Source organism: Drosophila novamexicana, unplaced genomic scaffold (genome assembly GCF_003285875.2).
Source record: "Drosophila novamexicana strain 15010-1031.04,08,12 unplaced genomic scaffold, DnovRS2.1 tig00000858-arrow-arrow-pilon, whole genome shotgun sequence".
In the NCBI taxonomy this organism is placed as follows: Eukaryota; Metazoa; Arthropoda; class Insecta; order Diptera; family Drosophilidae; genus Drosophila; species Drosophila novamexicana.
The window spans coordinates 248,838-275,792 of NW_020824829.1; the positions used below are offsets into that span (position 1 = coordinate 248,838).

General features: G+C 45.2%; 2 protein-coding genes across 2 annotated transcripts; both read left to right on the plus strand.

The window, feature by feature from the left end:
- LOC115764473 (zinc finger CCCH domain-containing protein 13) lies at window positions 1–26,544 on the plus strand. Its single transcript, XM_030707539.1, has 9 exons — window positions 1–810; window positions 11,518–11,820; window positions 19,369–21,382; window positions 21,445–22,006; window positions 24,761–24,949; window positions 25,014–25,171; window positions 25,238–25,654; window positions 25,725–26,037; window positions 26,104–26,544. Exons 2-9 carry the CDS (start codon window positions 11,706–11,708, stop codon window positions 26,290–26,292), a joined length of 3,957 nt encoding a protein of 1,318 aa, XP_030563399.1. The 5' UTR covers window positions 1–810; window positions 11,518–11,705; the 3' UTR covers window positions 26,293–26,544.
- Window positions 2,244–3,619, plus strand: LOC115764474. Its single transcript, XM_030707540.1, has 2 exons — window positions 2,244–2,778; window positions 2,846–3,619. Exon 1 carries the CDS (start codon window positions 2,353–2,355, stop codon window positions 2,557–2,559), a length of 207 nt encoding a protein of 68 aa, XP_030563400.1. The 5' UTR covers window positions 2,244–2,352; the 3' UTR covers window positions 2,560–2,778; window positions 2,846–3,619.
- Window positions 26,545–26,955: the final 411 nt, after the last annotated feature.

Genomic DNA, 26,955 nt, shown 5'->3' on the forward strand with positions numbered 1-26,955 from the left:
TGGCTGAACTGAAGACGCGCCGTGCGTACTCGTGTGTGTGTGTGTGTTCGCGTGAGATGTTTGCTTTAATATTCACAATTTACAACGATTAAAATATTTATATATTATATACACACACGTATATATATATATATATATATATACAATTCGAACTGGTCAGCGCCGAGCCCTGTTGCTAAACCACCACCCCCCCACCCCTCTAACCAAACTCTGAATTGCAATTAGGAAACCAATAGAAGCGCATTGCGTCTCTGTGTTTCTCTGTGCTTTCCTGTACTAACGAGTATTTGCGATCAATCGCCAACGACCATCGGCACGTCCATTCAACTGCACTCAACCCACACAGAAAAAAAAAATAGAAAAAAATAGAAAAAAAAAAACAAACGACTTTGTGCGCAGTGCAAAAAGCTAAATAAAAATACGGCACAAATCGTGATAAATTTTCGCTTAAATTGTGCAAACGATTTTGGTGATTTCCGAGCTGCTTCTTTTTTTGTTTTCTAACAAAAAACATTTAACAACGACTGCTGGTGTGTGTGAGTGAGTGCAGGTGTATGTGTGTGTAACTTATTAAAATTTGTTGTGCATTCGCGAAACGTCGAACGATTTCAAAAAGATCGAACTACACTCAGCTTGGCAAGTGTAACATTCTTTAAGTGCATAACAAGTTGTTTATTCAACAACAACAACTGCAGCAACAACATTAACTGCTACAACAACAACAACAACAACAACAACAACAACAACAAGAAGGGGCACAAGTATTGTAATTAGAACTGCGCAAATTGCTTTGAACTGCCAGTTTATGAGGTGAGTCGCCGAGCAGATGTGAGCTGAACAGAATTGTAAATACAATTGTCACAAATATTTAACGTGGGCTTAGAGGCATCCGTATGAGCTACAGTAGAGCTACGCTAAACCAGACTTCTAATGCAGCAAAACTTGACCATTTTTCTGGCTCTATAACGCTTTTCCCTCTGTAACCCATATAAATTTATTAAAACAAAAACTAAATCGTAGCTGTACTAAAAATTAAAAAACTTAATAAACACGAGGGATTATGGATTTTTCTTCGCGCTTTGAATAATTCAAACCTGCGGAGGCAAATGTGTCAGCCAAATTCTAATCTTTTTGATCTCGGGGTGAATGCTGCTTTTATGGAGCTAGAATATTATTAAAGCTGTTCCAGTTACACAGACACGCATACGTGTGCGTGTGGGCGTACTTACACTCAGAGAAAAAACAAAGCATTTTGCACTCAAGCTAACGAACAAATGTTTGGTCTGAGAAGGAAATTCATATTTCAAGAACTGGTTTCTTAATTTTAAGTTTCCTTAATGCAAAACTCAAAATGTACCAGAATTCCTAAAATCGACCTGAATTATATTACAATCTCTCTGAGTTTTGAGAGGCTATTGAAAGTAGACACACGTCTTGTGAGTCATATGACATTTGGTGGTTCTTGACTTTTGCGCATTTGCTCTAAATAGAGTCAATAAATTGATTTGAAACCCAGTCAATTGAAGTAATTCGGGGTTCAAAGAGTGCGCGAATAGATTGAAGACTTTCTTTCTGCTTTAAACCATTTGCAAAATAAATCTGATAAATATGCTACCTCTATAAGCTCCAGCTACGTTCACAGCCTTGTCGAAGCTACAAGTTTTAGCGTGTTTAGCGATCGGCGAGTGCTTTGAATTGGGATGCAAATTAATAACCAATTATAATGTTAATAAAAGCTCCACTGTCATTATGACGATAATCATGAACATCGTGGAGAGCTGAGAGCTCGACAACACGTTATGGATGCCCCTCTTAATTTTTTCTGTTTGTGCCTCGAAACGGAAATAGAATTCAGAAGGTCTTACTTACAATGTAAACTATTGGCTTAAAGCTTTTTTAGTGAAAGTTTTGGAAATTTGTAGGGAATGGGCGTTATTTTGATACATTTTCACCTTAATGCAACGACATCGTAAAAAAAAAATCAGCCTGGCTTCGAGTTATCGTATCGATTTCAGTTCTAAGAGACGAAATTAGCATTGCTAATTTGATTGAACGAAATTAAAAATTCGTACAATTTAGCCTAAAAATGCACATAAATTTTTGTGTTTAAATCGATTAGGAATTTGTTATTTATGTATTTGTGCCCAAATACATAAGATATACTTATTTGCTAGAATCAAAAACCCTATGAGTTTAACTTCGATCTAGAACTCTTTCGAGTCTCAAAACGTAAAATTCTTGAATTTCTCCATACTTCATTTGTGTGTTGTTCGAGAAAGTTCAAGTAAAAAAAACATAAATAGAAAATCCTCTCCGAAGCACAAAATATATATATCTAATTTTAAAGAGGACATGGAGCTTGTTGAGGTCACCGAAGCTGCTCCGAGGTCAAACAGAATTCGTGGGCTGCGCGATTCTCTGGTGTGGTTCTTCAGTTTGCCAGCTGTGCAATATGCCCAGGTCTCTGTGGTTGTGCTGGGCGATTTGCTTGCACTTTCGAGTCTCTATCCCTCGCACTCAATGTATATAGCGCGACCATTTCTAATATGGAAATACTAAGGATCTGTGGAAGGATGACAACTATGTGAAATATGATCGACATAACACATAGGGAGACAAAATCTTATGCACTTTTATATATATTTTTATATACGTTCTCTACGTGGGAGCATTTCGAACTTGTTTAACGATCTTCACCTTCAGTTCAATGCCAATGCCAGAATGACGTCATGTTGGTGTTTGTGTGTGTGTGTGTCTGTGTCTGCGTGTGGACTGCATGTAAGTAGAGTGTGTATGTGTGTGTAGGTGTCTTTCGAACGGCTAAACACCTCGCTTTGCTCCGCAGCAGCAGCAGCGGCAGCAGAAGCACGTATCCAAGTCTGGGTCTGTTCCTGTTTTCAAACGCTTCGCCAAATTAAATCGACGCACACATTTTGCGCTCATTAAAACTTTCGAAAGTTGCGACTTTTTGGGGCCGTCGTCTTTTGTGTCTGGCAATAAACGTCAAAGGAACCTGTGCAGCAGCGGACTAAGGGGAGTTGTGCATGCACACACACAGCCACACAAGCACACACGCACACACACACGCAAGCACACACTACAAATTGAAAATTCTCAAAAAGCGGCAGCTTCATTTTTTTTGTTCGTTGATGTGGCCAAAAATGGTGTACAGCCTTGCCTTGTACGCAGCAGTCCTACGGCTTGTTTCGTTTTTTGGGAGCTGTTTTTTTCTCATTTAATTTTTGTTGCCGTTGTTGTTGTTATTCATTTATCAGGCTGCCGTTTTTGGTGTGCATGCGTCAAGGATGATTTGTTTTAATGCAAAGCCATTGGAGTCAGCAATATGTTGGAATTTCATTTTGCTTAGCCCCCAACTCTGGACGCTTCCCGCTTCCCTTTCCTGACTCATTGTCCGATTCGCTGTATGCCGTTTAGCACCTACAAAATACTTTTTGGTCAAACACAAACATCACAAGTGTGCCGCAGGGTGATTAACGCTGTTCGAAATAAATATGTAGTCTTCACTTGCAATTGTGGATACACCTTTTCGGTCTGTGTAAACCTATCTAAAAGACAAAAATAAACAAATTGGCATTGCTGACTGGCTTTTAGTGGCTTTTGGCTTTTGTATTGCTGTTTGCCGACTGTTTGCCAAACTGAATAATGCTGCTAATGAATGCGCCTCGTCCCGAGTGACCTTACCTAATCAAAACGAAGGGGCTGCGCATCGGGTCAACAAAGCGGCAGCAACATTCACTTTCGCATCGTGCACCTTTAATTGCCCACGGGCCACACAAATCAAAATCAAAACAAGTGTGGTCTAACCGAGGCTGCCAGTCCAAAAGATACCCTGCAGCCAATTCAACAATTGTATGCAAGGTCTTGAAACGCTTTGTTTGGGAGGAATCAAAAAAAACCATATACTTGATCTGTGTATACTTTACGAGAACCTTCATACCAATCGATACACCGCCTAAGCCCACTTTCAATGTGTACAGGGTACAAAAATCAAAACCAAATTCGAAATGTCTGAGACACGACTTAAGCACACAATGTCTTCCAAATGGCGTAATCGCAATGTGTGCGTGTGTGTGTGTGTGCGTGTGTGCTTGATTGTTGAGGCGGCCTGAAAGCAAGCGCTGACTAGCTGTTGATTTAATGGGGTCGCGGTGGGCAGGGTACGGCTGCTATTTAACAAATTGGTTAACCTGATCGCGTTCGATTTGTCAGCCACAGCAGGCTGGCACTGAGATCGCGCATTGCGAGCGGAAGTTGAGCGGTCACTTGAACGGTAAACAGCATTTGACACTGCACAAAGCTTGTGCGGAAGTAAATATGCTTGATAAAAGCACCAATTAGGCCGACAAATTGTATATCGATCACTTCACAGCTGAGCTTGTGTTGGCCCGTTCGAGCTTTCGAGGTGTCAAGTGTCGCCGTTGGCATTGGCAGCTGCAGACTTCAGCTGCAATACGACGCCCTGGGAACGATGCTTGCAGATTTATTTGACCAAAGCTTTGCAGTGATCTACCCTATAAAGTTGAGGTGAACACAGCAAATTTTTCCTTAAAATTGAGACTTGAAAATGAACTCGATGCTGTGAATCCCTCTCACTTATGCCATATAAGGTAACTAGTGTGCAAAATAAAGATTTCAGGTTTTTAATGTTTAGCCAGTTAGTCGGCTAAAACAAACTTGTTACTGGGTATCTTTCAGTTCAAACATTCTAAATTGATTCTTACGTTTTTATTTACTTAAGCCCAGAGCCAATCTGTGTCGCTGGACAGCCGAATGGATCGAACCGATATTAATATTTGGGGCGTGCATGAGGTTAGCCGAAAATGCTTTCAATGAAGTCATTAAATTGATGTATTGACTGCTATATTGGCCGCTGGGCCTGCTTAGCTTTCATCTCGAGCCAATTACGAATTTCCAAGAACTGCGTCTGGCTGCGACTTTCTGGATTCCAGCAAATTTCTCTTGCCTAGCGTCTGCTAGAGGTTATTAATTGTCGTGGTCAGCGTGGGCCGATCCTATGTGATGTCATTGGGCAACCGGAGTCGTCAGGTTTGTTTAATTTGATGGCCGATGGTGACATTGACTGCACTCAAAAAGAGATTCATGCATACAAATGAGACAAATGGAAACTGGGCCGATTACGGCCATGTATTGTTACCTTGTTCCCAGTTCATTTGCCATTAACTATAATGGGCGTCTTATCAAGCGGAATTGCCTGGCTTGCCAATTGTTAAAGAGGACTCATAAAGAAAATTGGTAACGCTTTCATAATGCAATTGGGCCACCATTTGGGACGGGCTGCCATTATGCGCATTACTCAATGCGCCCCCAAAAAAAAGTATCAAGCAATAAAAATAATGTTGAAATTGAGTCACCCAAACGATACATCCATCCGCTCCCCCCCTGGCGCAACCTGCTTTGTATGCCGCGCAACTTTGCGGTCAACAACATTTGACGATATGCTTTGAACCGCATATCAATGAACCCCTCGATCAGCTGAAGACGCTGCTCCCAATAATATTATTATACGAGATACTCACGTGCATACCTATATGTAAATAAATATTTCCGAGCAGACTTTGCCTCTCTATCAATCAATGTGAATACAAATATCGCATTGCCTGGCAGCTAATAATTAGACTGAGATTTCAGCACAAATTTGCATAAATTAAAGCTCAACTATCAGCTACCGCTAGCCCATTGCCTTTAATTACCCGGCAGCGACAGATTTGGCATGAAAGAAAAAAAAACGACATGAAAAAAGTGAAACTCTTGTGGCTTATGCAAGACGGAAGATGGCCCAGAGTCGCATGCAACATTGATTATGACTTGTACCACAGACCCAAAGAAGGCATCGCATGCCAGTCGCCCTTTTTCCCACTGAACGTTGCATGCAGCATGCTGCATGCAGCCTGATTGCATGGGCCCAAGTGCCAAGTGCCGATTCGTTTTCGCTGTTGTGACCTTTGACACCGTCAACGTGGCGCTGCATCGAAGCTGCCGGAAATGTGGACTGACTGGGAGATGCAACCGAAAATGAAACTGACACCAGCCAAGGGGCAGGCAGAGAGTCGCCGATTTCGTGCGGCCACTCAGTGAGAATTGCCGCGGCGAAAGAAAATAAAGGCAGCGAACGTGGCTCATAACTAGAAAGACTTAGGCAACAAACTTGGCTCATAACTAGAAAGACTTAGGCAACAAACTTGGCTCGCAACTATTTGCTCAGTAATTGCGCACAATTTTCGATTCATTTAATTGATAAATAAAATACATTTTGAAACTCACTGAACCAACAATCAAGGGCCAACTCAGCAATCGCTTTATGACGTTCATATTTCAAGTTTCAGCTTCACAGCGATTGTTTGGCGCTGATGATCGATCGCTTTTTGGCAAACCTAAATCGCTTGTCTTTGCATGCGTGTGTGTGTGTATCTTTTCGATATGGTGCCTAATTGATTTCTGCACAGGTTAAAAGTCGCACAGCCGGCAACTGTGACATGGAAAAATGGCACACCAGTCGAAAGCAGTAGTTTTTTTTTAATACTCTTGCAAAGCATATTTAAATTATAGTCTCTTAGTTTAAAAAGCTATCTTAATGCAGCTTTGCATAAGCCCGTCTCTAATTTGTAGACAGTATATATAAATACTCGGAGTCGGCTGGATCATAGCACTATATGATGGTCGTTGTTATTGGAAAAAAGGTTTGTTCCTCAAGATATGTTGATCAAACTGTGCAATTACGTAGCAGACCAGTAAATCATATATCTGTAAGTGAAGTAATTAAATTTATATATGAAAAACTTTTAGGTTTTTCTTGGCGATTGCGTGCTCAAAATATCAGTAAGCCCATTAGAAATCGGTCTTCTCGGTCGGAAATGACGTTTTTTAAGCCCATGTCTGCAAGTGTATCTAAGCTTCGACATTCCAAATATAACTGTTGTTTCTGTGTTGTTTTTTTTTTGCTCATGCAGATGAGCATAGATGCTCTGTGGGTTAATTATTGTATTATGAATACGAAAAGTGAAATTTGTGTAGTCTAAACTGCCCGCTGGGAGCAGCTCATAGTTAAGGGCCACATTAATCATAGCAGTTGCCATTAAACAAGAAATTGATTTACATTTCTCATCAAAATACCGGCTACAATTACCGCATCTAACAGAAAACTTGATGTTGCGAACGTACACTTCAGGTCACTTGCATAGATAAAGTTTCACATTTCTTTCACATTGCCTGCAAATCTTTTCTCCTGCTGCCGTATTCTACTGTTATCAAGTGTACATATTATACAAGGCAAAGAAATTGCCACAAAGCCGCAAAAAGTTGCAATGTAATGCCGCAGAGATTAACCTTCTAACATACATAATAAACATAAACTAAATATGTAGTCATAAATACAAAAAAAAACTCGGCGCTTCCTAGTAGACGCCGGACTTGAAGATACAGTTTGGTGAGCTAACAAAGCGTGAAAATGACAGCGTGCTCAGGCACAATGCGATCAAGGGAGGGGGTGGGGGGGGGGGGGGTGGTCGGTGTAGTGGGGGGAACGTTGGGGCGACTGCGACTGACGGCAAGATTGACGGCCGGCCATCAGCGGCAGCAAACAAAACGATGACAAACAATATGCGAGCGGATACGAGACGAACTTAGTTGAGCTGGCATTGGTATGTATGTGCGTGCGTGTGTGTGTGTATGTGTGTGTGTGTGTGTGTGTGGGCGCTGGGTATGGTGTATGTGCACAGCATTAGAATAGTGCGCCAGCGTAGAAATCTCTTGTCATCGTCATTGTCGTCTCAGATGCGCGCGTAGATATGCAATATGGCTCTAAATGGGCGTAGCAATTACTAATTTCTTTTGTAAAGCGCCTGAATCAACGGAATTTAGTTGTAAAAATCGAAAATGTGGACTAGCTCTGCAGTTGGTCAGCAAAGAGGCAACATGCAACACAGGCAACAAGCAACAGGCAACAAGCAAGAGCAAACGGAGCAGCCGCCTCGCATCTTTGCCGAGACGACCAGCTCGCTCGTCGGCTGTCTGCGTGTCCAAATGCCGCTGTCCCTGTCTGAGGTATTGAGCCTAGCGCGGCATCTACTCACAGATGCCTGAGCATAGATATCGAAATGCAATTAAGTATTTGCCAAGTCGGCAAATGGACGACGCAGCAGCAGAGCCGCCGTCGTCGTCGCCGCTGCGAGCGCCACCAACAAAGCAAAAGCAAAAGGCGGCACGCATGGAAAAATGCAGCCCAAACGTTGCTTTAGCTCAACTCCAGCGGGAGCACAGGCTCTGAGGTTCTGGCTCTGGCTCTGGCTCTGGCTCTGGCTCTAGCTCAGACTGCAACTCTCTGCTCCAAGCTTTGCATAACTTTGACGTCGGCTGCTGTTGCTGCTGTGCGCCCGGGGCTTGGCCATACTTACAAATTGGACTACACCTTCATTTTCATTTCAGGCAAAGGCCGAGCTGTGCTTCGACATGGCTTAGACAGACTCAATCGCTGTACGTATTTCCCTGCTGGTGTTGAACCTGAACCTGAACCCCCCAGAGGTCAGCGCTGGCGCTGAGAACACACGCAAAGTGGGCGAACGCGTTGTTTGTTTGCCGCAGCCCCTGCCCCTGCCTCTGCCCGTGCTTCTGCCTCTGTCCGCCACTTCGCTGATGTTGCCGCACTTTTGGTTTCACTTGACACGATCGTTCCGTGGTAGCTGGGGCAGGCACTGCGGGGGGTGGGCGTGTGTATAGAGCCTAGGCTGGGTTGGGCAGTTGCCATCATTATGTTTGCTGATTGCGTTTTCTGCCTCATTCGCAGTGTCAAAGTTCAAGTTCAGAATCATTATTGTTCTTCTTCTTCTTCTTCTTTAGCTGTCGGGCGTCTGTTTGTTTGCGCTTTAAGAGCCCCATTTCCAAGACATTTTACGGGCAGTGCAAAGGCCGCAGTCATACGTATAATTGTACAATTTTAAATAATTTGTATAAAATTAGCTACACAATACGCAAAATGTGATTCAAATTGCATTCGCCAGCTTTGTTTAATTGAATGATGTATGTATATACCTAAACATAAATGTATATAGAAATATACATAGACACACTCCTTCGTTTATATATATATATATATGGCGAGTCTAGCGAGGACGCTCTGAAGCGCTACAAATTTTATGTTTATTACACCTTAATAATGCGTGTTTACAAACAAATCACGTTCGTGGCGCAATCAACGCGCAGCAATCGGCATCGGCATCGACATCGGCATCGGCATCGGCATCTGGCCGACCCGGTGCGGCAGCAGGAATCCAGCGGAGCGTCGGACGCGTCGGTGTCCATGCTGACTAGTCAGCTTCCCATCAACGTCAGTCGCTGCGGCGAGCGCACGCATGGCCACTCAAATTATATGGTAAAGGATTTTTATTGGCAGCTCCAAGCGTTTTGCGTACACTTACAGAAAAATCAACAAGAATTTTCTATTTCCAATCAAGCGCAGACGTGAAAAATTTGTTAACTCTCCAAGTTCATAAAAACAAGATTCATTTGATTTTTTATGCTTAATACGAGTCCTGTTTTTCATCGCACAAAGGCTTGATTTTTGTTATAGAATATTTCAAAATATAACTTTATTAAAGCACAAACAGCACGAACTCCATCCAGCTATTCCTAAATTTAAATCGGTTTTTCTCTGAGTGTATGCGCTGCAGCCAGAGCCTGGCTTAAACTGGGTAGACAGACGTTCTAGTCATGATCATACGCCGTCGCCATTGATGTCTAGTCGCTCGATTGGCTTTAGCCTGTGTGTAGCTCTGTGTGTGTGAGTGTGTGCTTGTTAGAGTGGAAAGCTGTCCTGTCTGTAAGTAAGCCAGTAAGTGAATGAGCACTGCGCATCGTCTGTACGGGACCGATTCTGGTTCTGACCATGATTGCGCCTCGGCCTCTGACCAGGTGCCATAATGGGCATGCATTTTCTAGCCATTACAGCGCGCTCCTGCTCGTCGCATTTGGCGTTTTGGGTGGGTGCGTGTCTGCAGCAGGCCGCATGCAGCAGGCGCTATAACGACTGGCCCCAAACTAAGTGGATGCTCATTGGCTGCGCCTGCTTAGCGCACTTGCGACCACCACTCTGCCGTGTGCGGCATGTCCTCGGGCCAAATGCATTGTTTAAACAGAGTTTGTGCTGCAAGTACTCGAGCTCGTAGTCGTAGTCGTATTCAAATATAAATATTATCGCGTTTGCTTAATCGCAATCAACATTTTTTGTTTTTGCTGCAGGACACACCCAAATTGTCGTTTTGTGGGGCTACACACACATTGTTGCCGGCCAGTTGGATGGCTCCCGACATCCGCTTTGTATTGATATTCGCTCCACTCACTCAAACCCCATTCCATTTGACAATGACAAAGGCGAGAGTCGAATTAAATATCGTCGTATGCAGACAAACACCCTCATGATGTCTACTTCTTATACCCTGTACACATTGAAAATGGCTCAAAAAAAAGGATACTATGGTTTTGTGCAAAGTATGTAACAGGCATCTCCGACCTGATATTTGTGACCTGTTTGTTTAACAGAGTCGATCTCAATTCTCGTACATCATACGTAAAATCAGTTTATCATTTTCTCTATATCCCCCTCCGAAAACCTAATATCGATACGCGTCGATTTTAAGACGGTGTGCCAGTGACCATCTATGTATCTTGGAAACTAAACGTTTTCTTAAAATGCACACATTTTTGTGCCATTTTCAAGCCTCCCAATTCCTTAAGGGTCTTACATAAGGTCCCAAAGTTATTGAAGAATAAGTTTTCTATAATGGGGTATTGGGAAGAGTTTAAAAATAAGAAGGTATCTGGTAGTCGGGCACTCCCGACTAGACCATTCCCTTTTTTATGCTCCGGCTAACGAGCATAACGCAAAACAAACTTGATTCGCTCTGCTCACTTCTTACTCTGATCCCCCCTGGCTGAGCCCAGCATACACTAATTTTAATACACTTTTAGGAAGGGAGGGAGGGGCGGGGGAGTCAGAGTCATTGGCTTTTTATTAATTGGCAATTATTCTATTCACTGCCTGTTTTTTACTTTTTTTTGGTTTTTTTTTTGTTGGTTTTCTTCCTCTTGTTTTCGTTTCTAATTTCTTGGGGTTTATTGCGTTGTCTGCAAATGGATGCGAAATATCTCTTGTAAGCCAAATAGGATGAGGGCTCTTTTTTCTGGCTTTGTGCTAAATTACCAGCTTTGATTTAATTTTAATAACACTTTCGCTGGTGTGGCACAGTGGGGCACATGTGAAGTGCCCATAATCAAGCAAGTAAAAAGTTGATTTATTTAACCCATCCAAATTTAACCAGGTCGCATCTAACCAGGCCGCATCTAAACACAACAAAACAACAACAACAACAACAACAGCAACAACAGCAACAACAACAAACAACAAAAATAATATGAACTAAAAACATGCAAATGGCTCGTGAATTTGACTTTGAGATTTGTTATCTTTCTTATTTCGATTTGCAGTACAAAAGAGATTTGATGAGTCGCATATCAATTTAACCTAGGTTTCTAGACCGATCTGAAAATGCCTGGAACGGCAGCTTAACACTTTTATCCAAGTCAAAGTGCAAAATTGAAAGCGATCCCAACCAGCAGCAGCGGCTGCAACCAGAATAAACAACTGAACAAATCACAATCCGCAATCAGTCAAAATGCCGTCGCAACCTCAGCAACTGCCAGGATCAACATCAGCAGCAACAGCAGCAGCAGCAGCAAATGGCGGACCACGTGTCAGCTTCAATCGGGATGTACATGTGAAGCGTATAGGTCAGTGTGTTGTGCTAAGGAACATAACCTCAAAATAACCGCAACACACACTCACCCACACACACACACAATAACAATAAATAAATTTCATTATTAACAAGTGTGTTCTCGCCGAGTGTGGCCGACTGGGTGATACTCTGTATGGCGTTCGTACTTTCTTGAATGCATACAGAAACTCGCGCGCGCATACACAAAAACACACACACACGCACACACGTAGGTACATACACGCTAATTTTGGTCAATCAATGCCGCTAACAACCCACGCTCCGCACATCAGCAACTGAATGACTACATAATTTAACTAACTAATTAACTGGGCAGTCGCAGTCGCAGTCGCAGTCACCAGGTGCTCAACTGCTGGGTTCTAAGATGGTCAGACACTTGGCAAGCGGATCACCTTCGTGCTGTTCCAAAATGGTTATGTGCTTCTGCTCTGGGGCTGGCAAATGACATTTGGGCATCCATCAAATGCATAATTCTTTGAACTATTTTGACGAGTCTCTCAGCTGATATTGATTGCATGCATACATAGGGTATATGCATAGTATTTATATATAAAGATGGAAGCGAGAAGTGGGCGAGTAAGCCAGAACGAATGCCAAAAGCAATGCTCGTAACAATGCCGCCCCAACAATAAAATGTAGTTTACCTTGAGAGCACGAGAGCACACACAATCGCGCAAAAGTCAGCCACACAAATAACTATTTTAAATAAGTAGATATATATATGTTATGTATATGCATATATATTTTTTATAAGGCATTACAAGCACCAAGCAGAAAGAGAGAGATACACTGTCCACTGCCGCTGCTACGTCTGCCTGTTAAAACCAAAGGTATCACTTTGCACATCTGTCTTTGAGGCTCGCTGGAGGGAGGAGTGGGGAGTGGGGAGTTGGGCAAATGGGTGACTGTGGCAGCAAAACTCATCAGTGGCACTCGCATTAAGTATATGTATATGCCTAGCGTCAGCTTGTGGCTGGCCCCGGCTGGTCCCGGCTGCTGCAACTGTCCGTTTGTCTCCAGAGTCGACTACATTATTATTGTTATGATTATGTCTGGCAGCAGCCACAACAACGACAACAACTACAACAGCAACAACAGCAACAACAGCAACAAGAGCAAGAACAATCGCCCGTCCAAGCAGCCGCATTTAATTGCAGGGCAATGCGATTTATACCAAAGCCGGAATGGAATTTATGGCGTCTGTCTGAAATGAAGAAATTAAAAATTGATTATGACAAAAGCGGCACAAATGTAAATTATTTAGCTGCCTTTAATAGATGCGCCCATTCTTAGTGTGTGTGTGTGTGTATGTTTGTGTGTGTATGTGTGTGTTGTAATTGGCATGCCACGTTTGTTGCCAGAGTCTTTTGTTTTGGGCTTGACTTGAATCTCCTTATGGGCGCTGCAGTTCTAGCAAAAATTGTTGTCAAAGAGGCTGCACACAAATATGGTGTAAACTGCGTTTGTATCTAATTAAGCGCAAAATCTTGTAAACGTTTTTTGGTCGACTTTTAATTTTGTATTTGGCCTTGACAACAAGTTTGGTGGGCCTTTCTATAAACCCACTATAAATCTTTGCAGAAATCTTCTCCACTTTACTTTTTCTGACTTGTTTTACGCAAGAAACTATCTAGTGTTATTTGAATTAGATTTATTTGCTGAAATTAGATCTTCAAGTCCTATCTAAAGACGGCCAAGGCGCCAGCATTTAACATTTAACGACACACAGACTACACGTAGTTAACCATAATGTTTTAAATGACTTTGTTGTTCACATGCAAATTGAGGCAATTATGTGAGAAAACATAGATAAAATGATGATTTAATTTGAGCTCAAAATGTCTGTGTATTTGTGTATATATAGCGAAAATTAGCCGCTCGTGGGGGTTAAAGCCACATTTCGTTCGAGCTGTTGAGGCTAATTTCAGCCAAGTTTTGCTCTTTGCTTGAGCCTCACTTGATGAACAAGTGAATAAAAACAATAACAATCTTATGAATGTGAATATGAGTATAAGTATAAGTCTGAGTCTGAGTCTGAGTATGAGAATGAATATGAGTGTGAGTGTGAGTGTATGTGTCTCAGCTCGTAGGCAACCTTGCGTAGCGACAAATTTGGCAAAAACAAGTCTGCTTCAGAGGTTGCCACAGCTCAGGACGGTTGTTGTTGTAGATGAAGTTGTTGTTGTGGTTGCCGTAAATATTGTTGTTATTGTTGTCTCTTTGATGCACTTGCTCACCTGAAGGCGGGAAACTGCAGACAGGCAAGGGCACACGGGAGCACGAGATTGACAGAGCAGATGCTACTGTTTATACTTGAACTGCCAATGCTCGGCATCTATAGAAATATATATACATATACATATATTCCTGTTTGCGCTTGGTGAATGACATAATCTGTGGCTAGCTGCAGAGTACGCTGGAGTTTACCATAACGCGTCACTTTAATTGATTCAATTATGGCTTTGATCTTGCAGCAAGTTGTCGTAATTGGGTAGCTTCAGTAGATCATGACGTAAGATTTACAATTTGCACTCGTAATTAAATGAGTGTCTGCTCCGTTTGCTACTGTATTCTTTTATAATGCACACGTATTTTAATGAGCTCGCATATATTTTAATTAATTAATTAAATTGTTTAACAGAAATGTGTATGCCTCATTATGAAATTGCCGCGGCGTTTCCTAGTTGTGCAATTTCTATACCGTTTGCTTGCTTTGTGGCCAGTTTTGAATTTGATTAGTTGTTTTTTTTTCGCATGCTCCGTGTTTATTAATGAGCAAAAAAGGTATGCGAAATGTGACAATTCAAAAAAGCCAGCAGACAAGTCGATGCCAGACACAAAAAGATTTTTTTACTGCGAAATTGATTTGCTAATCTCTTCGTATACTCTATAACAATATATAGTTGCAAAAGGGTATGATAATCATGAGAATATGTGACAGCTAAGATAACAAAAGGAGCTTTTTATAGCCCAATCATTTGTTCTTTACAATTTACAGGGTATAATATAGTTGATTATATTAAAAAATTAATTTGATGACTTTGTTTGTGCTTCGCCTACTACGCAATTTTCACATAGAATTGTTTTGCTTGAATTTGTCAAACCTGATTGTACGTGGTTTAGAACTCCACCCGCATGAAAGGGAAGGGGGCGACGACGTTTAAGACATAGACGCGGATCTGCGAGGCTGGGAGCACACGTTACCATTGCCACCATTAAAATGCCATTTATGTTTTTTATATTTTGTTTTAATTCATAATTTGCATATGTTGTTTTATAGTGCCAACAACAACAACAAGAGCAACAACAATAACAATAACAACTGTCGCAGTCAGCAAAAAGAAACTTAATTAATAAGTCGCATTTTGGCTGCTGCTGCCCACCATTTCGCACTATTTTGCTTTTGTGACATTGGCGTAGGCAGCAGAGCTGGCAGCAGCTCGGCCCTCTCTTTAGTTGTTGGCTGAGTCGCTGCTCAGTCGCTGGCTCAGTCAGGTTCTTTACCCGGTTGGCATTGGGTGTTGTTGTCGTCGCGGCCGCAGTTATTAAATGTGTATTGAAGTTATCGAGTTATAAGTGATATTATTGCGAATTGGGTAAATGAAGTTGCCGATCAGCTCGATCAGCTCGATCAGACATCAGCTCAATCATTCATCAAAGACAACTCCATATTCTGCTGGGCAACTTCAGTTGGCGCAAAAATCACTTTTAAATGCAAAGATTGCGTCATTTGTTTATCGAAATGTGTATTGAAATGAGTCTCAGATTATATTTAGCGAACTTTTGGCACTCGAGGTACCGTCTATAGATGGTCTATGTGTGTGTGTGTGTGTGTGTGTGTGTGTGTGTGTGTGTGTGTGTGTGTGTGTGTGTGTGTGTGTGTGTGTGTGTGTGTGTGTGTGTGTGTGTGTGTGTGTGTGTGTGTGTGTGTGTGTGTGTGTGTGTGTGTGTGTGTGTGTGTGTGTGTGTGTGTGTGTGTGTGTGTGTGTGTGTGTGTGTGTGTTGTTGTTGTTGTTGTTGTTTGCTCTCACTTAATGTGCTGTTGACAGCTGCTGTGCAAAACAAGTTTGTCGCTTAAGTCTTTCGTCTTAGCCAGTCTTTTTACAGCCGCGTCCATTCTTTAGCGAAAGTTTTTATTTGTATTTGTTTTGAAAGCCATTCGACGAGAGCTTTAACAGCAGCCACAACTCAAACTTCGACTCTCAAGTGCAGCTATTTTAATTGGGCCCAGCGAGTAGCTAGATTCTGTGTCGGCTCGAGCCGGGATTGAGTGCAGGCTCATGTCAAAATACACTAGCTTATTTGCATACTTGTCACATCGGAGAGCCTGGCTGGGCTGGTATGCGTATTCGCTGGCATTCAAGGACGCGGCGCGGTTCGGCATGTCTTTTGATGTGATTAGGAGGGAGGCCTGGTCAGGCCTGGGAACCCTCTGGTCAACGATAAGCGCACAAGGGCATTCAATTATTTCAATTCTGGAATGAGTGCGCAGCCGTTTAGCATTGGAATTGCTGCACTCGACTCGCCTAGATAAAGTCCAAGTCGAAGGCGATACTGATGCCGATGCCGATGCCTTGGTCAGGCCTAGGCCCGGCCTAGGCCGCCGTTCCAATGAAATCGAAAGTGCGCAGGTTAATTGAAATGCCCCAAAGGCGCGCCACGCCGCACCGTGGCATGCGGCAGGCGAACGGCCCTGAGCCCCAAGATCTTTGGCACTGGCATGCATGCCCCTGCCCATTTGCCTTTCGCATGGGTTTCTTTAAGTGTGAGTCCCGTCCACTCGGTCGGTTCATTAGCGCAGGAACTTGAACTTAGACCAGTAGTGGGCATGTCGTGAAGCTGGAAAGAGCCCTAAGAGCCCTGTTATCTAGCTCATGACAGATTGTGGGCGCGTTTCGATATGATTCATTTGCTGGCCTAAACGTATCGCCAATGGCATTAAGCTGGCTCTTAATGAGGCAAGCACATGCCATCATATATACAATCCCGCTCGAGCCATTGAATAGGCCAACTGACCAAGTGAAAGTCGGCTGAATGAAAAAAATAAAACCCAACTGCTACTATTAGCTATATGGATTGAGACTTGGTCAGTGTGCTGCGATAAAATATAAAGCCCAACTGCTGGTATTAACTGGCTTGCCTTGTCTACCACGAAAACCAAATTAAGTGCAACGGCAAATGCCGAAAAAAAAATGGAAAATAAAACCGGAACAGGCGCTGAGGCAGGTTTGGGCCGCCGAAAAATTGGATCAGATATTTTATCGCAATGCGTTAAAATTTTCGAATACTTGTTTTTGCCGATTCCTGGAGGCTTTAGTTCTCTCCTACTCATTGGAACTCATTCGGCATGGGCACACAAATCATAGAGCCCGCCGGCTCTGGCTCGAATTCATTAAGTGGATCGATGATTAAATTAATGAATGGCTTTCAGCAGCCTTTGCCTTTGCGCCAGGTGTTGTTGTTCGCAATCAATCATAGCTGCACTCGCTGAAATTCACAGCCAGTTCATTGTTTGGTTCTCTCTCAGTTCTCTCTTGGGAATCCGCTCAAGCGTTTACTGTTACTTGACATTGACTTGAGCTTCAGTTTTACTGGCTCCTCAAGTTGCAGCAACTGTCGCTTAGTCGCAATTTATGTTTTCCTGTTGCCTAAAGGCCACAAAACGCGGCCAAAACCACCTCCAGCTATAACGCAAAGGCATTGCAGCGTATGCCAACAATACAAGCACAGTATGTCGCGAATGAACTACTAAGAGATACCCTCAACTCAGCGCCACGATAATATTACGAACATTATACAGAGGTTGTGCTCCTTGTTTGCTTTGCATCACGCATCCTGATTAACTTTTGTCATTACCGTCGCAAGTTTATGATATTAATCGATAGGAAATTAACTCGCGCTCAAATATGCGACTTATTTATCTACTTAGTCCGTCATCAAAAACCTCATACCCCCTTTCTCCCATTTATAGTTGGTAAAGGGTATAACAACCGCAGTCTGCTAAACATGCGAGTGGCTCTTCGAACGACGTCCAGCTCGCATGTCGACTGGCACCCAACGCACACTATAAATGCGTACATACTTGTAGCTATGTATTTATGTAAGTATGTATGCTCGAATGTATGTATGTATGCACGCACTGCAAAGCTACATTTCACCTTGACACATATGACTGATCACAGCTTGCGGTTTGCTCATCATTTTGGCAAGCGGCGTTCGCTTTGAGTCGACTTGGTATCGTCATGGAATTCTCGTATAGCTTTACAATTATCAAACATTGCCCGCTTGAATGGTGACTGCCAATTTGACACTTGCCACGCCCAGCTTGTCATTATTCATTGTATCAAATCAGTTGCCACTTGGTTCAATCACAGGTTCATTTCTTACTTCGCCAGGTGTGGCAAGCTCGCCAATGTGACAGGCTGTGCAAATGCAGTCAGTTGAGTGCTTACAGGTGAATGATAATCCCAATAGGAGCGGAGGAATATATAGGTCGCTGCCTAGAATTGAACTGAAAAATTAAAATACGAATTTGAGATAATGCAAAGAAATTTTGCTGTAGTTTTGGGAGCAGTAAAATCGAAAAATGAAATTACAATATACGGTTTTAATATGCAGAAATAATATATATAACTTTAACCAAAATGGGTTGATTTTTGACTAAGTTAATGAAATTGTAAGAAATGGACTTCATTATAGATTCAGAGGCTGAGTATGGCAAGGCCAAGGTCAATGCAGTTGGCAAGCAGATAAAACAAATGACTTAGGCAACGAACTGGTGTGAAGCATGTTCTATCGCTTAACAAGCGCTGATTGTCAAGATGTTGTGATTGCTCCCGTTCAGCTGGCTAGAGCTAAGCTGAGGAGCCGCAGAAGGGAAGCAGCAACGAATTGGCAACAAAAAAGATACAAAGAGCTAAAAAAGCTATCAAAGAACACGCACGTTTCTGCTGTTTTTTTACTGGTTGCTCTGGTTGTATGTAGTTTGGTGGTGCTGTTGCTTCTCAATCTTGTTTTTGGTCATGATGATCGCTGCGGCTGCTGCTTGGGATAGAGATGAAGCGGCACGTTTTTTGTTTTCGGGGGGTATTAAATAATAATGATTATGAACAAGTGAGGAAGTGGATGGAAAGAGTCTTGATGATCTTCGAATAGAAGCGGTCTATAGTAGCGCCTCGTTCGGCTCGGGCCGAGACGCTTCAATGGCCATTAGCGCTTACAGCGCCCGATTACAGAGTACAACACGTACCAAAAGACGTGGGCTAATGCTGTATCCATTGTTAGTGGCAACGATTCAGCAGCAGCCATTCAGGCTGCCTTATTTAGGAGGCAGCTGTTGCCAATTCACACTTTGAGGCTTTGGCCAACAGCTGCGACTGGCTACGTATTACATCATCGCCAGCAGAGGCGAGCGTCGGCTAATGTGCTAATTGTCATTACATGAATGCGAAGTAGTTCGCCGAAACGAACTTTGTGACTTTTTGCTAATCGAAACTCTCTCTCCCTCTCTCTCTCTCTCTGTTTTGGTTTCCCCATGCAGCCAAGCGTCCCAACGAGCCCTCGGAGTACGACTACGAGACGACAGATCTAGCTCCTATTGGCAGCATTGGCATACAACAAAGTTACCATCAGCTCCCGCCGGATATCGATCCCGAGGACATACGCAAAGAGGCCGCCCTAGTCATCGCACAGGCCGGTCAACACCAAAGCAAGGCAGCCAACGGGGATAATATACCCACATTCCGTGTGAAGCAGAAGCGCCAAAGCGCCTCCAGTGATTCACAGCGTTTCCATTCGCTACCCACGCGTCGCAAAAAGGGCAAACCCGTGGCGCGCAGCGTCAGCGACGCGGCGGCAACCAAGAAACCAGCAAAGCGCCCCTCAATCTTTGGACTTTTCAGTCGCAAGAGCGACACGAATGTCAGCCAATTGGATCGGGATCCACGTTTCGAGGACGGCGGCGGTCGGCGTTTAGTTCGTAGTAAAAGTGATGTTGGCAGTGCCAACCACAAGGAGGCGCGCAGCAAAGTAAGCAAAAAGAACGACCCACCGACAACAGCCAAACAACAGCTGAGTCCGATCATTGAACAAACGCAACGAGAGGACTTCTTTGAGCAGGACTATTTTCGTGAACGCGAGAGACGCAAGTCAGACGCAGTTACAGTGCGGGAAAAGCATGACAGCGAGAAAGGTCTGACTGAATTGCTCTCGCGCAGCCGTTCCAAGGCGCAAGTGGACGGCCCTTTATTTAAAAAGCAATCAGGATCTGGTACAGGTATAGGTACGGGTACAGCTTCAGGTCCCTCAATATCTGCTGGTATTCGGGATCGCATTGAGACACTCAAGTCCAAGTCCAGCGAGAATATGCATAGCTCGCAGCAGCCCGCAGAGCGCTTGCCGCTCACCAAGGGTCGCACTGTCAATGGGCTTGTGAAGCGGCTCTCGATGGAGCGCTTCTCACCCCAACCCGTCATTAGTCAGCCGGCTTTTTCCTATATACGGCCAAACGAGGGCATCACCTACGCCCAGCTCGATCTCAGCGACGAGCAGCAGCGTGTTTCTGGTCGCGATTTGCGCACACCACAGCGTGAATTTGCACCGCCCAGGCCACCTAGGGCCAACGACAGACCGTTGCGTAGTCTACCGCAGCGTAGCTACTCACCCATACAGAACGGAGGAGCACCGCCAGCAAGACTGGCCAGCTCTTCTCATTCGCCATCACCCTGGCAACAATTGAGTCCACGTAATCTTAGCGATGAGGATGAGGGTTTGGGCTTTGAGACACGCAAGGTGTATTATGAGGACGAGATACCCAAACAGGAGCGTGAGAGGGAACGGCGCGCAGAACCACCCATTGTGCCGGTTATAAGAAGCGTCAGTCCGGCGCCCTACCTCGATGAGCTGGGCTACAGGAGGGCACAGCTAGAGAACCGCATACTGACCCGCCGTTTTGGCGAGGGTGCCACGCTGGAACGCCAGCACAACTTCAGGCAGGAGCGGGAGCACGATCGGTTTCGTGATTATCCCAGCCCGGAACGGGAGCGAGAGCGGGATCGTGAGTTGCCTGCTGATGAACGTTACCATCGGCCTGCCCCGATGGAGTATACACAGGATCGGGGTCACCCGACGCCTGAGAACAGCAGCACGCTGCCGAAAATGGAGAAGAGCTCGCGCTACCGCCACACCAAGTACTATGACGACGGTCACGGTGGCATCAAGGAGACCTATGTGCGGGAGACACAAAGGGATGGACAGGTGCGCGAGTCGCGGCATCGTGAACGTCTCGGCTCCTCGCCAAGGGAACTTGAGCGCGACTACAATTCCGCAGAGCGACACGAGCAGGAGCCGAAAAGCCTGGACTCGCAGCTTACGGATCAATATAGATCCTCACCGGAGCTGCGCATCACAGAGCGCGGACGACTGCCGCAGCAGCAGGACTATTGGCAGAGCAGCCTGAAGCGCGACAAGCTGCAGCAGCGTAGCTTTGACAAGGGCGACTCGGGCATTGAGAACGATTTTCGCAAGGAATCCTTCAATGGCGACCTAACCACACGGTAAGTCCAACTTGTAGCTCCAGCACTGACTCCTGTACAAGCTTTTTATTGTTCCAAAACAGATGGCGCAAGCGCACGGCCCTTGATGATATGAGGGCCTGCGAGTCCTTTTTGCGTAAGGAGCGCCGCGAGAGCGCCCAGCAGCTGCAACAGCAGCGGCAATCGGCGTCGACGCGTCACAGCTATGTGTACCGGGAGCGCTCTATTGACGATGGCTCCCACTTCGATCCGCATTTGGACAAGTATCCGGTGTCCACGAGCACATTGCGGCGCCGAGAGCAGCAAGCGCAGCAGGTGAAACAGCGTGAGGATTCGAGCACACTAAAGCGCAACAAAAAGCTGGGCGGCTTCGAGAAGGTGAAGCAGCTGTTTACGGGCAACGGCAGTGGCAGCCATGGTGGCAGCGGGCGCAGCAGCGGCAGCAATGTCTCCAGCGCGAAGAAGGACACACAATCGCGCCTAACTAACGGCACCAGCAGCACCCTCAGTCGCCGCGACAAGGAGAACACGGAGCAAAGGGGCAGGGAGAAGGACAAGGAGCGCTATATGGTCCGGGAGGAGGAGATGCGTTCGCGCTACCGCGAACATCAACCACTGACCGAAGAGACCTCACGCGAACCAAAGGTAAGTCTGACCCAGCTCTTAATGGCCAATTGATATCGTTTGTTGGCTAGAGTTCGTTGAACCCACCGATGGGTCAGTTTTGGTCAGCGGAGCTGCTTAAACTCGCCCATTCGGTCATGGGTTTGGCTCTTATTAATTTCGAATTAATCAAGACTTGCGGCGATGAGTCTTAAGCCCGAGTCACCCTCAAACCGTCGCGGTACGTGCGAACTTTTGCAATTGTTGTGACTTCTGACGCTCTGCCAAGGGGTATTCGAATTTTCTTAGAAAATGTGTAATGCATTAGTTGAGATATATTTGTTACTAAAAATTATTATTTTATTATTACTTAATATAACAGGTTTAGTTATTATCCCAGCGTTGAGGGATCTTCTTCTTGAAGCAATCCCTTTTTGTTTGCATTGAGGCTTAGCATAGAAATATTTTGTTTGCTATTATTCTGATAGATAGAGCAAGGGTATCTAGTCTTCGGCGTGCCGATATTAACTATTCTTTTCTTATTTTTTGTTTGACTCGTCTACTTCCTGCTCACAGTCGCTGTCCAGGTGGGCGTCTGGGCACAGCCGAAAATGGTACAGCGACTCGACGTCATGTCAGCTGGGGCCACTTAGAGACACATCTGAAGGGGGCCAAACAAATCCGAGTCGAATCAAGACGTCGCCTGCCATAAAGAATGCTTGAAATTGTGTTTAAATAATGTTTTCCAAATAGAGTTGCGAACTCAAAGAGCTCGACGAGGCGTCGCTCAGCGTTTAAGCTAGAACAAAAGCGATACCCACGCACCAGCTGTCAGTAACACAGTTTGTCAGTCTGTCAGTCATTCTGTCTGTCTGTCTCTCTCTCTGTCTCTTTCTCTCTGTCAGTCTCACTATCTGCTCTGCTCGAGAATTAGGAAAGCTGACAGCAAGACGACGGCCAACGGGGCGTATGAGAAATTGATTAAGCTGCGCACACAGATTCCACATTGCAAAACGCTTTCGGGCTACTGTGCCGAGGTGTTGGGCCCCGCAACCAATTGGCATTGTGCCATGGCGCAACTGCAGCTGGTGCTTAGCTAATTTGCAATGCTTGAGCGGATTTGTGGGCCTACAAGACCTTGTCAAGAGGATGTTGCTAGCCTCAACCGTTGGTTCTAGCGGATATTGCAAGACACAACAATGTCTCGCCCCACCTCACCTGCTGCCGAGGCAGCAAACCTCATATTCAGGTTCGGTTCGATGCACCCGGGCTGTTAAATTTTGCTTGGGGAAGGCTTAAGGTTCGGCTCAGGGCAAAGATGGTGTTCCGGGCTCAAACCGGTTCGCTCGAAATCGGTTTGTAGCCTGCTCAGCTCACAATATTGATAGGTACAAACAAATTAGCAACATTTTTGGCCAGCTCAGCGGGCGGCCCGAAATCCTGCAGGAGCGCGGGGGCGTCATCTGAGAGGCCAGACACGATTGCAGATTCTTTTGTGATCAAAAGGTGTGGTCTCTCTGTGTGTGAGTATGTGGCCAGGGACCGTTGTCAAAATGATTGCGTGCCGCAGCGAAACTTTCGAATGATTTGGTGGTAAGCGGTTTGGACAATATGCGGCTATTATTCATGCTCATGCCCGATGGCCATAAAAATCGGAGCCGCACAATAAATGTTTCAAAGAAATAACATTAAGTGCTGGGTATTCGTTTCGAAGATTCTTCATGACCAAAAAAGATATAAATATACGCAGCAAATGGTGCGCCAATAATGTTGTTAGCTAATTTATGGCACAAGTTGGGGCCATAAACTATATTAAGGCGGCGGCCATATTTGAATATTTAATTATTTCAGGTGGGTGCGTAAGCGTCAAATCGAAGTGTTTGCTTCGATTTTTTTTTTTTTTAGATTTTTCCAACATTCCATTCCGAGTTCCATTGCAAAGTTTAGTTTGTTAGCTGCAATAACAGCAACAACAGAGCGTAGAACAAACATAAATACCCTGCCACAAACTCGACTCTCTCATGTGCCTTGTGTACCTGCCTAAATATAATATCAACCGCAAGTGGGGCAAAGTCTCATTGGGCCAAAACGAGCGAATTCGCATTCGCAAATGGCAAAACAAGTTTGTTTGCAACGTGAGCTGACATTGTTATACTCTGTACTCCATGACAAGACCTAAAAGAAGGTATGATGGTTATAGTGCGAAGGAAGAAGAAAGCAAATATAAAATATATATATATATATATATATTTATATATATATTTATTTTGTCAAGATCAGCTGAGACGAAATACAATCGTTTAAAACCGTTTGCAAAAACTGGAATACGTCATAAATATTCTCGTGGATTGCCATAATATTGACAATTATGCATTTTAAAATAACTTTTATGTGCATACCTTGAAGATTATAAGATCTGGACACATCGCTTAAGGCCGAACCTTGTGCTAAATGCATTTGGGTGCCATATTGGAGGGCTATAAATTGCATGATATATACGTGTACAGGTTATCTTCTAGTCGAGCACTCTCGCTTGTTGCTGTTATTGTTGATTGGTGCGCCCCCACAAGCAATAGTCGGAGCTACAGTTACAGCCACAGTTCCAGATACAGCCACAGCCAAAGCTGCAGCCACTCATTAGACAGGCATGAGCTGCGGCAAGGCTCGTGTAAAGGCCACCTGCCCCACATTGCTGGGCAACCTGTTGCTGCTTGGGCAGTTGGGCAATGGGCAAACCTTTGACCCGCTTTGGAGCCAGAGCATGAGCGTAACTAAAGCAAATTCTTTTAACGACAGACTATGGACATCTCTATGCGACGCCGTCTATCCACACCGAAAGCTAGTCCCTTGCTGCTGAAGCGCGGCTCCGCGGATAAGCCGCCCAAGAAGCAGAAGGAAACGGCCAGCTCGACGCCAGTCAAAGCCGAGAAGACAAGCTGGTTCAAGTCTCTGGATCGTCGTGCCAAGAGCAATCCCAAGGAGCAGGTAGGCGCAACAGTTGACCGTCTCTTTCTTGGGCATTTACTAATGGATAACTCTTCTACCATAGCTGAACGTTTCGGTCAATGGACACAGTGAGGCCAGTTCCAGCCTAAAGCGCAGCAAGCGCAATGCGTCCGCAGCGCCGGCCAAGAATTTGCGTTTCTTTGGTGACACGGACTTGGACTCGAATCCGCCAACAATATCAAAGGCGAGCAGCATGCCGCGGTAAGTCAAGCCGATATTTCAAGTTAAAGTAACCTAAAGTAACCTTCACATCTTGCCCACGACCAGACGACGTCCACAGCTGGCGCACTCGAAACACTCGCAGAGCGCCTATAATCTGGACCGTAGCCCGCCGCCGCCGTCGCGCGACTATCGCCAGAGTCTCTCCGGGCAGGCCGTGACAACGGCTCGGCAACGTGCCAGCTCTATGCAGCACTTGGAGCACGGCAGCGACGAGGTTGATTTCCGCAAGCGGCGTCACTATTCGCGCTCCCGCGAGCTACACGACATATCGGAGAGCGGCTCCGAGCCGGAGCCCGTCGAGCGGCACAAGCGTGGCAATGTTGCGCAGCGTGCCATGTCGCTGGAGCGCACGGCGGATGTGCCACAGCGCTTCGAGGAGCGGCCACTGCTGGGGCCGCCGAAGCCGGCTCGCAGTGCCGAACGACGAGGGTTGCACCCCAGTGCAGATGGCGGCTACGGCAAGTAAGTGGCCGCTAAATTATTGTCTGTCTCAGTGAGCCAGAACATATTTAATTAATACTATTTATTGTAGGGAACGCTATCCCGCGGAGAGCTCTGGCACCGAGGGCGAGTCCAGTCTGCACAGCCAGCGCAGCGTGGTCTATTTGCATGCCACCACCGTGGGTGATATACCACAGCCATACAATTTGCGCCGTCGCTCAATGTCTCGTGATGATCTGCGCAAGGGCGGCGGCGGTGCAGCTGGAAGTGGGGCTGCTGCCAAGCCGCCCTTGCAGCCCATGACGCGTACCGTCTCTCGCTCTGTCTCCATGCTGGCGCCCTGGAAGCCCAAGCACATCAGCGAGGGCTACGAGATCAACTACTCGCAGGAGCAGAACAAGCGCGTACGTTATCCGGCACTCCCGTTACCATCTAATCTTGAGCTAATCACATGCCCTTATCATCTCCAGATTTCCACGCTGCCACGTAAGCCACCACCGCATAATGGCGCAACCAGCGCGAGCACGCTGAGCCGACTGGGTCGCAAGCACCATGATGCGGCCACACGACGCCCCAATGGCTACCATGTGGATGAGCGTACTCCACCCACCAGGTCGCTGTTGTCAGCATCGAATTTACGCACCGCCAAGACAAAGTGAGCCGATGGGAAGACCAGGTGCTGCCGTTACCGCTGCTGTTAATATTTAACTACACTTAGTTGCTAATCGTAATCCGAATCGAAACATATTTCTAATCAATGGCAGGCCGCAAGGGCGCAGTCCGGAGACGGATCTGTGCTCCAGCCAAGCGGTATTTAGTTCTCTAGGGACTCTTAACCTTTGTTGCAATTCTCGTCATATTGTAAATGTGAAGTGTATGTAATTTTAATAAAATCACAACTCTTAACTTAGCTGCGACAACAACCCGGGCATTGGCCGTCTCAAATGGTTGTTCACCTTGCTAGACAGTGCTGCTCAAACTGTAGCCAAGACGTGAACCATAAAAATATGCTACCCGAACTGTGCTTCATTCAATTTCAACAGGGGGTTTGTCCCGTGCCCCTCAGCTTGCCATAAGACAACGACAAATAAATGATTTTTTTACGCAACTAATAAATTATTCGCAGCTCCGCCCTCGCCCTCCACCCCTTTCCCATCTCCCTATCAGTCTACCTCTATCTCTCCAAGTCTTATAGTTTTAGTCGCTGCGCTCGTGTCAACACCCCAAAACACATTTCCGCTGCATCCTTCAACACGCTCCAACTTTGGCTGCTTGCATTTTCAAGGATAATTGCGAAAAATACAGCTGCACAAGTTTTTCTT